Source organism: Triticum aestivum, chromosome 3B (assembly GCF_018294505.1).
Source record: "Triticum aestivum cultivar Chinese Spring chromosome 3B, IWGSC CS RefSeq v2.1, whole genome shotgun sequence".
NCBI classification, from domain to species: domain Eukaryota; kingdom Viridiplantae; phylum Streptophyta; class Magnoliopsida; order Poales; family Poaceae; genus Triticum; species Triticum aestivum.
Genome location: NC_057801.1, coordinates 588070101 through 588081458, shown reverse-complemented (window position 1 = coordinate 588081458; position 11358 = coordinate 588070101). Strand labels below are relative to the sequence as shown.

Genomic DNA, 11358 nt, shown 5'->3' with positions numbered 1-11358 from the left:
GTGTGATGGGAAAAGAAATGAGGCAGAGGAGATGAGTGAGTTGACTGTGACGAAAAATGGAGATGAGCTCGTTCGCCCCTCGCGTGAACGGTTTTTTCATAAGAGGTGGCAACAGTAGATGCCCCGAGATCCGTGCAACCAGATCCGACGGCGGTAAGCGCGTCCGCCGGGAAACACGAAAAACCCGAGGTCGGCTAGTTAACATTTCCCAACTAGAATCTGTAGAATCCGTAAAAAGGCTCCGTAACTCAAGCGTTAGTCGAGAAAATTAGGCACTGGTCGTGATCGTAAGTGAAGGAATTTCCCGTGGAAATGTACGGATATACCGTGGCATTTCCACACGATAAGAGGGAACCCATCCCGTTGCTCGTACTAGGCCGCACATAACGGAGCAACACGAAACGAAGCGAGCCATGCGGCCGAAAAAGAAGTCAAAGCCACATCCGCACCCGCCCTATAAAACACGCCACACCGAGCCCCGGAGCACCCCATTCTCCACGTGGCCATCCGCGGTAAGCCGGACCCCGAGCGTGTGACACAACACACAGGTGACAGGAGCCGGCCCACTCCCTCCTCTCCGTGCCAAGAAACCCACACCCACACCCGTCCTCCTCTCCAAAATCCCCCAACCACCAGCCTCCTCCTCCTCCTCCCAGATCCGCCTCACCGCCCCGCCCCCAGATCCCCCACGCAGGCGAGCGAACGCGCGCGCAGGCCCAGATCCGCCGCCCCGCCGGAGCAGCCATGGCCAAGGAGGCCGGCGGCGAGGGGGCCATGTCGGAGTCGGTGCTCCGCAAGGTGCTCGTCTCCTACTGCTACGTCGCGGTGTGGATCTTCCTCTCCTTCACCGTCATCGTCTACAACAAGTACATCCTCGACCCCAAGATGTACAACTGGCCCTTCCCCATCTCGCTCACCATGGTGCACATGGCCTTCTGCTCCTCGCTCGCCGTCGCGCTCGTCCGCGTCTTCCGGGTCGTCGACCTCCCCTCCTCGCCCGCCATGACCACACAGCTCTACACCAGCTCCGTCCTCCCCATCGGCGCGCTCTACTCGCTCTCCCTCTGGTTCTCCAACTCCGCCTACATCTACCTCTCCGTCTCCTTCATCCAGATGCTCAAGGCGCTCATGCCCGTCGCCGTCTACTCCATAGGGGTGCTCTTCAAGAAGGAGACCTTCCGCTCCTCTGCCATGCTCAACATGCTCTCCATCTCCTTCGGCGTCGCCATCGCCGCCTACGGCGAGGCCCGCTTCGACCTCCGCGGCGTCGCGCTCCAGCTCGCCGCCGTCGCCTTCGAGGCCACCAGGCTCGTCCTCATCCAGATCCTCCTCACCTCCAAGGGGATCTCGCTCAACCCCATCACCTCGCTCTACTACGTCGCGCCCTGCTGCCTCGGCTTCCTCTTCCTGCCCTGGGTCTTCGTCGAGCTGCCCAGGCTGCGCGCCGTGGGCATGTTCGAGCCTGACTTCTTCGTCTTCGGCACCAACTCCCTCTGCGCATTCGCGCTCAACCTGGCCGTCTTCCTGCTCGTGGGCAAGACGTCGGCGCTCACCATGAACGTCGCCGGCGTTGTCAAGGACTGGCTGCTCATCGCCTTCTCCTGGTCCGTGATCCGGGACACGGTGACCCCGATCAACCTCTTCGGCTACGGGATCGCCTTCCTGGGCGTGGGCTACTACAACCACGTGAAGCTGCAGGCGCTCAAGGCCAAGGAGGCGCAGAAGAAGGTGGCGCAGGCGGACGAGGAAGCCGGCTCGCTGCTGCAGGAGCGCGACTCTCACGGCGAGCGCAAGACCGAGACCCAGTCATAGAGCTGCTCATCTGATCCGATCCGATCCAACAACACCAACAGCACGCCCAATTTGGTTGGTTCTCTCAGTCCGGCGTAGCAGGTTCCCCAAAATGTGATCCTTACATGTTTGATGATGCGAAATCTGTTCATTTCTTGCCTTAATTTGTGGTAGGAAGGCAAATAAATACAGGAAACATGACATTTTTGTGCCGGGCGTGTGAAAATACGATAGTTCTTAGCAGACAGTGCTACTACCAGTATCAAAAAAATTGTATTCGGTTGTCTATTGTATCATCATCATCTTTGTATTAGTACCAAGCATTGCATCGAGTAAATTGGTGCCGTAGAGATGTGGCGATCGAGCAACAGCTAGTAATAAAAGATTCAGTTCAATTTTCGAAACTGTCTGCGGAGCCGATCTTGATGTTTATTTACTCCTCCTCGCGCCTAATTTATGATGGGATGTTGGACGCGGGATCTGGTGCCATCACTGCTTGGGTAAATTTAAGCAAGTCTGCGGCTGCTTTCGCACGGAACTGGACCCCAGTTCGGTGCTTTCGCGCCTTGTTTCCATTGGTGGGAGCTTGGATCCAGACGAATCGTTTAATTAAACTACTAGTCCCTGCAACGCAAAGAAACAAAAAAGTTGATTACTGTACAGAGCATCTGCGCCCAGATCTACCTGCTGGAATGGAAGAAACACCGCTGTTACGGCTGCTAGTGACAGTTTTTCCAGTGTTTTCAATTGCTCAAGAGAGCCCGAGATCTGCTAATTTAGTGTAGGACTAGGGAAAGTCCTGAGATGCAAGTGCATCAATACATGTTGCCATCATGCCATGTGCTGTGAATTTAATCCTGCCGAGTACAGGCATGTGCACCGAGTCAAATTTCTTGTACTGGCGGTGCATCGTTCAATGTCTCAGATTCTTGCATTGCCTTCGACCTACCGACAGTTGCACACTTGCACTACGGAATCAACCCTCGAGAGAGACACGTCATTATTCGGGCGTCTATCCAGGGATCCAGATCGGAGCTTTGTGTTTTTCACCTTTTCCATTCACAATGGTGTAAATGTACGCTTATTTTGCTTCCTGTAACTTCAAAAAAACTAGAGCCAAAGAGCTCCAGCTTAAATGTACATGAAATATTTATAGCCAGTGTCATGATACTAGTATATGATACTCCCCATTACGACCAGCTTAACCTAGCGGGGGGCGGTGGCGCGGCGCGGCGGCGGATATTCGCAATGGATGTATCAGTACCACCTGTCTCCACCGACGCTCACAGCTCAGTAAGCGTTACTGCGTGAAGAAATCCTCCAGCAGATGACCTAGCCGACATTGTTTTTGGCGTTTCGCAAATTCCCGGTCACGTGAACTGTGGTGTGGTGGACGCTGTGCTTGCCGTTTCGCCAGGCCGCTCCTACTTCCTTGGCTGTGCGGCGTATTCACGGCTGTGCGGTGCGGTGGTTACACGCGCACCATGACGGGACCTCAATGCCTGGCCTGTGCTATCGAGTAGCGGACTACCTGCTTCCTTCTCGTCAGAGTCCACGTCCACGACCTGGCCGTCGCCGGAGAATTTTATACTTCAGATGTTGCAATGAATTTTCTCACTGATTTGTTGTGGCCAAGCTGGGTCAGTTGCATACATCACATTTTTTTTTGGATGGATGAGTCCAAAATATCTCAACATTTTAGCACGTTTTCAACAGATCGGGCGGAAAACATGTTTTGAGGATGTTGCATATATAGGATAAAACAAGACACATAACTCCGGTCCCTTTTTTTAAGAATAAGACACATAACTTTCGTTGTTTGTTGCGGAACAAAAAAAGTCCTTGAGGCAAATCAGATGCACATGAGGCGGCTGATCGGGCGCTGCCTCCACTAGACCAACAACTAGCACAAGCCAGGAAAGATTTGTTCACAAATGCATTTCATATAAGAATCGAATACCACAATTATCAAATCTAACACGATTTTTTCCACGGGAACTCCAAGAATTCATGGAACCAGATGTTGTATAGAAACCGGCAAGTTCATCAACCACACAACATGGTTTAGGTGCACGTCCCGAATACCCAATGTTGCCAAATCATGAGCTGGTTTGTTAAGAGTCACACAATGTTGCCTCAACGTACCCGGTTGCTTCCTCTCTACTAGAAACTTGTTGGACCCCAAGCGTAAGGGTATGTAGCAAGCATCAATTTTCCTTAAGTGACCCTATGGTTTCTCGAACCAACAAGAGCTAAGCATCACAACCAATGATTAATACCTTCACACACAAATGTAAACTTCTTTCTGTCCCGAGCAGAACTAGTGAGGTTGTCAGTCTCACTAGCTTTTCTAGTTACAAACGGCAATAGAAACAAAAAGGCTTTGGCCTTGCTGACAAGTTGACAGAATGTAAAATCAAGAAATTTAAAGAGCGTTGACTGAGATTGAAAGCGTTATGGAAGAAAATGGACCGGAGTCCATAGGTTCACTAGATGCCTCTCTCAAAAAGAAAATATGGTGTGATAAACAAACACAGTTAGGCAGCGATTAAATTATTATATTTTTTATGAGTATGAATATTCATGGCATAATTAACGTATGAACATCACGTCTGTAAATGTATCGAGCGTTATCCAACTGTCTCCATCCAAAACTGCAATTCAGCATGCATCTTAAAGTACTAAGTAAAAATGGAGTATTGCAATGAGTATGATGACATGAAATAGATGATATATTGTCTTCACCCTGTGTTTAAAGGACAACTACACAACCATCTTTTTATCCCAAAGCGGCAACAACACAAATACAAGCCTTTTCCACTTTCTGTCACTGCGGTACCTTACTTGCAAGGTTGAACCCAATTATCATACACAACTCCCTCTGAAGATCAAGCCCCAAACTTGGCCAAAGAAAGAGAGAATGGATTGGAGAGTCTATATAAATAAGAATTATACAACAAAGAAACCAAATAGATTTAAAAAAATCATGAATAAGTTTGATCAAAAAGTGACAATTCATCATATCCAACAAACACAACATCAGATTACATCAGATGGATCACAATCATGGAGATAGCTCATGTGATCTTTATATTGAGAAACAAGAGGAAGAGAACATCTAGCTACTGCCACAGACTCAAAGTCCAAACAAAACTACGCACTGGCGATCATGATGGCTTTCAAGTTGATCGAGATGGCTACCGTGAAGAATCTCCCCCGACAAATTTCTGACAAAGACCTCCAGATTGGATCGTGAATAAACAAAGGTGCACGGCGGCGAAAAAATCGGAATGAAAAGTCCTGAGGGCTTACAAAAGCATATGAAGGCACGGGGACTGAGTGAAGGTACATCGGAGCAATAAGGGGAGCACGCGGCAGTCCCACGCGCACCCTGACGCGTGGGGGCCTGGCCTATGTCAGTTACCCCCGGAAGTTCATAAAATGTTCGTGAATTAAAAAAATATACATGAATTGATAAAATATTGGAAAACTTCAATTTTTTCACCATTTTAAAAATATAATGGAATTAAAATATATTCATGCATTTAAAATTCATACGTGAATTATAAAAGTATTTGCAGATAAAAGAATGTCACATAGTTATTAAACGACAGTGAACTTTAAAAATGTTAATTTCCTATTCGCAAAATATCTTTCTGGTATTTACAAAAATGTCCGTCTTGTATCGGAAAAGGTTTCATCACGTATTCAAAATATGTTCGTCATGTATTCGGCAATTTTTTATGCTTGTTAGTAAAATTGTTGCCAGTTTATTTTGAAAATGTTCATTTTCTAACTGGAATAAATGAGTAATGAAAAAACTCCATCACATACAGGATTTTTTTTTCATAATATACTAAAAAACTATTCATTGCATATTTGGAAAATGTTTGTCACATATCAAAAAATTGCTTGATGTATATTAAAAAAAGTTCATTCGTATGCAAAAATGGTTGTATTGCCATTATAAGAAATATTGTGTATAAAAAGTGTAACTTGTTAGTGTAATTTAGAAGGTGTTCATGTATTTGAAAATAATTGTTATATTTTGAGAAAACATTCACACATTTTGAAAATAATGGGCATGTACAAAAGTGCTCGTGCACTTTTACTTAAAAATAATTTATTTTCAAAACTGATGGCATATTTCAAAATTTTCAGTTTATCTAGAAAATGGAAAAAAAAGAATAAAGAATAAAAAATTAAAATATAGAAGTAAAAAAAACAGAAACATGAAAATAAAAGTTGGGAAACTTAAAAACAACGAATAAAAAGAAGATCGGGGACAACAAGAAACCTGTAGATAAAACCGGACAACAGAACCATCTGTAGAATAATCACAAAAAATACAAATTTGGGCCTGCCCTGTAGGCGAGTTCAATTTACAACTCGCAGCAGGAGGGATTTAGCTTTTGCGAGAGATTGACGTTAGACGCTTTTGGGGCGCCAGTCTCCTGGGAGCAACCATGTGAGGAGTACTCATTACGGGGCTCTCGCAAAGGGTCACTAGCGCGTCACTTTACGCGCTCCCAGCTACCGCCAGTGTCGCGTGCTGTGCACTTTGTTTCTTTTTGAGGTGGTTCTGGGTTTTAGATGTTTTTCCGGCTTTTGTCCTTTTTTTCATAAGTTTTTGTAAAAGGATTGATTTTTTTTGCATGAAAAAATGCTTTTTTCTTTTCGTGAGAGGAATAGATTTACTTCTCGTGGAGGCACTCACTTGCTTCGTTGAGTGGCATAGCAGTGGCTCTCAGAAAAAGGAAAAAGGCACGTGCTTTTTTTTGTGCTTCCACTAGAAGCATAGACTTACTTCTCATGGAGACACACATTTGCTTACGCGAGAGGCACAGTTATTCCTCTCGAAAAAAGAAAAAATATATTTTTTGCTACCGTAAGATGCACAGTTTTACATCATGTGGAGACACTGATTTGCTTCCGTGAGAGGCACCGCCGTGCCTCTCGGAAAAGAAAATAAAATATTTCTTTTTCACGAGAGGAACAAATTTACTTCTCATGTAGGCACACATTTACTTCCGCGAGAGGCATAGTTATGCCTCTCAAAAAAGGGGGAAAATGTGTTTCTTCCTTCCGCGAAAGGCACAGATTCACTTCTTGCGGAGACGCACATTTACTTCCGCAAGTTGTGCCTCTCAAAAAAGAAAAAAAAGATGTTTTTTCCTTCCGCGGGATACACAGATTTGCTTCTAGCGGGGGTACAAATTTGCTTTTGTGAGTGGCACAATCCTGCCTCTTCTGAAAGGAAAAAAATTGAAAAAAAATTCATGCTTTTGGTCTGGGTTTTTTTCATGAATAAAAAGTTCGGTGAAACCAATCAACATCATGAGATCTAGTTTTAAAGATTACGATACGAGGAATCCAAGGGTAACAACGGTTCGGGATTTATACACACGGTTTAAAGATAAAATATTTTGAATAAATGAATCTATGTAAAAAGGAAAAACTTTTGGGTTGCGACAGGTGGTGCGCATGCAGTGCACCACGTGTCGATGCGCCGGCTATTAGACTGGCGCCCACTAAACTAAATTATCACGCCGGCCCATTAACCACTAGCTGTGCAGTCAACTTATCAGGCACATTTGGTTCGTCGGTCAAATGGTTGACAGGTTGACCTGTAAACCATTGACTTATTAATTTAAAATAAAATCCAAAAAAAGCATGAATTCAAAAAAGTTCACATATTTTTTTAGAAACAATCACAATCCAAAAAATGTTGATAAACTAAAAAAAGATCATCGACTTTGAAGAAAAGTTCACAAATTAGAAAACCAGTTCATTGAATTAAAAAATGAATCATCGATGTTCAATTTTTTTGATCGAATTTGGAAAAATTCATCGAATTGTAGAAAAAAGTTCATCAATTTTAAAGAAAAGTTCATCTCGATATTGAAAAAATTCATCATTTCTTTTAGAAAAGTTCATCCATTTTGGAATAAAACTTCTCAATTTTGAAAAGAAGTTCATGCATTTTCAAAAAATAGAACTAAAAGGAAAATTTAAAATAATAACAATTTAAATCACGTCACGCGAAACAGAAGAAAAGAAGAAAAAGGGAGAAAGAAGTCACAACGGTTAAGGTGCCTAGGTTGGTCAGTGCGGTTTATACTAATTGAAGAGGCCGCGAGTTTGATTCTCGTCCCACGCGCATTCCCTTTTTGCAGTTTAATAACAAATGGAAAAAGATGCAAATGAACGGCCCAGTGTCGAGGGGGAGGGGGATATGTGCTAGTTTGCGAATTGCACACTAACAGCCGCATGGAGCACCATATAGAGGATGCGCGCTATCAGGCGCGCATATGTATCTCCCGCATCGACTCCTATGCGTCCTTAGTGGGGGCCAGTTCTAGGCCGGCGCAGCAACCACGTAGAATCTTCATACGTCAAGATGATGTCACATGTCTTTTTATATATTAATTTTTTTTACTAAATACAATTATTACAAATAAAAAATTAGTATTTTTTATAAAATTGTTCATCGCACATTTGAAAACTGTAAACATAGTGTGAAAAATGTTCGCTCAACTTTCGAACACCTACTGTGAATATTTTCTACCATTCAAACCCAGGATGTGGAGTAAGTTAATCTTCACCCGAGGTAATCTTACGATCATTTCATAAATAAATTACATTTCATACACAAATAGTTACATTCAAATTGATTCACCGCGTAAAATTTGGCATACGAAAAAAGGTCATAAGACCAAAAAAATTGCATTTTATGTACATTTTACACTATGTTTTACATTCATAATTTTACGTAACATAAAGTATTTTTTACGGTGACTATACTTTTTCTTATCTTCTATTTTTACGTCTGAAATAAGACAAAACTCATGGAATGTAAATTACGGTGTATTGATTTTGAAATAGAGGGGGGGGGGTGAAGAATACCTATTCCTCAGCTAGGGTGACGAATAGTCAATCCCTATATATGTAACAATATTCACATGTTTCAACCAAATGTACATGCCACTTAAAAAATTGTTATGGAGTGCACAAAAATATCCACGTAATTCAAAAAATGTATTTCATAACATTAAAAAATGCATTTTACATTTAAAAAAAATGTCCGCGTGTTTTGAAACAAAAAGTTTGTAAATTTTTTCAAAAGATATTTATCCAATGTATAGTAATGTTCACATTGTTTAGAAATGTTTCAGATGTATACAAAACATGTACATCGTGTATGAAAAAAGTAGACATCAAAACATTTAAATTAGGAAATGTTAACATAAAAAATATATAAATGTTTCACATATATAAGAAAATATACATTGTGTATGAAAAAAAATTAGATGTATGTTGCAGGAAAAGAAAAAAAGGAAAAAAGGAAAATGAAAAAGAAAGAAAATCTGTGAACAACGTAGAAAGAAACAAATAAAACCAAAGAAAATGGAAAAGGTAAAAAGAAAAAACCCAAAGAAAATCGATGCTACAATGGTGGAAAACCAACAAAAAACAAGAGCGAAAAACTCGCGGTCAACTACAGTGTTGGGCTGGCCTAATAGCCGTTATGTTGTAGACAATTCCGAATCAGTATGAGCAACATATAGCTCTTGCAGACGCTTTCCAATGTGGCATCTATAAGCGTGTCTGCATTGTGCTTCCTCCGTTTTTATTTAGTGCGCGTATTAGCTTTGGCCAAAATCAAGCTTTGTAAATTTTGACAAAGTTTATAAACAAAAATATGAACATATACAATAACAAATCCATACCATTAGATTTATTATTGAACTTCTTTAACATCATATAGATTTGTTTTGGTAAATGTTTATATTGTTTTCTGTAGATTTAATCAAACTTTACGAAATTTGACTTTAGTCAACTTTAATATACAAAGTAAATAAAAATGAGGTAGTACGAAGATGCTTTTAAAGACAAAAATGCCATCCCGATCCTCAGCATTTTGTTTTCACACAAACTACGTGATGGAAGAAAGCTTATGGGTCAGGCACAAAAGAATCTCATTGGGCCGCTAGCGGAATCTAGGCCGAAATTTGATGCTCGTTCATTCTCCTCAAACAAGTAGATGCTCCTCTTGTTGTAAAAAACGGCACAACCACCAACGCCTTGCCCATTTGACTTCCCCGGTGCTATAAGTTCATGTTGGCACTGTTGGGGAACGTAACATGCAATTTCAAAAAAAATCCTACGCTCACGTAAGATCTATCTAGGAGATGCATAGCAACGAGAGGGGGGGAGGGGGGAGCATCTTCATACCCTTGAAGATCGCAAAGCGAAAGCGTTTATCAACGCGGTTGATGTAGTCATACACCTTCACGTTCCGTCCCGATCAAGTACCGAACGTACGGCACCTCTGCGTGCAGCACACGTACAACTCGATGACATCCTCGCCTTCTTGATCCAGCAAGAGGGGCGAAGTAATAGATGAGTACCGGCAGCACAACGGCGTGGTGACGGTGTTGGTGAAGAACAATCTCCGCAGGGCTTCGCCAAGCACAACGGAAACTATGACGGAGGATAAACTAGAGGGACGGGGTTGCCGACACACGGATTGGTGTATCTTGATGAGTTCTAGGTGCTAGCCCTGCCCCTCTATTTATATGTTGAGCCCTTGGGTCAAAAATTGGAGTAAAAGCCTCCTCATAGTCGGTTTTGCTCGCAAGAAAGAGTCCTTCTCGGACTACCAGGACCAGACGCCACGGTCTCCGGCGTTTGCCCCCTTGTCGGTGTGAAATCCGACATATCTCGTAGTAGGGGTCCTAAGCTATGCGTCTTGGAGCGATGGTAACATGGACACAGGGTTTACCCAGGTTCGGGCTCTCTCGAAGAGATAATACCCTGCTTCCTGCTTTTGATTGTATTCATATGGGTGTAGTACAGAGTACATGTATCTACAACGAGATTGTTCTAATGAATACCAGATCATCTATTGACTAGCCTGACCTCAGTTTATATAACACACTGGAGGCCTAGGGTTTAAGAGAGTCCTCGTCTTGTGCACCAAGTCTGGTGGAAACCTCCTTGTATGCGGCATGGGCTACCCGAAGTGGCACATGAGTGAACCGCCATGGGGGTCCTCGGCCCAATCGAGCTGGTCGGGAGACGACGTGGTGAGTACCCCCTAGTCCAGGACACCGTCAGTAGCCCCCTGAACCGGTCTTCAAGTTAGGGACGCTCCTCGATTCTTCCGAATTGTTCTTCATCTTCGGTCGTCGATCTTGAAAACTGGTTCAACAAATCTTTCCATCTTTGATCTTGAGGATTGCCATAGTGAGTACGAAGAGTTTATACGTGGGGTATCCGAGGAGCCCCTTTAAATTCTCGACCTTTATCAATGTCTTGTTATTTTTATGCCACACCTCGGGTTTGAAGTGTTTCCCATGTGGCGGTGTCCTCTCGCGTCCAAGCTCCAACACCGGATTGTATCCAAGCTCAAACGTCGGACTGTATCCAAGCTCCAACGTCGGACTGTATCTGAGCTCCAACGCCGGACTATGTACGAGGTGTCATAGATCACCTTGGCTCAAAAAAGTCTGAAGGAACATAGCCGAGCTTAATGTCGGATAAGCCCCAGATGGTATCTATTGC

General features: G+C 43.3%; 1 protein-coding gene across 1 annotated transcript; it reads left to right on the top strand.

Moving 5' to 3' along the window:
- The first annotated feature begins 487 nt into the window (after nucleotides 1-487).
- On the top strand, nucleotides 488-2190 carry LOC123071092 (probable sugar phosphate/phosphate translocator At2g25520). The gene has a single exon (XM_044494572.1). The coding sequence runs from the start codon at nucleotides 745-747 to the stop codon at nucleotides 1810-1812; it is 1068 nt and encodes a 355-aa protein (XP_044350507.1). The 5' UTR covers nucleotides 488-744; the 3' UTR covers nucleotides 1813-2190.
- Nucleotides 2191-11358: the final 9168 nt, after the last annotated feature.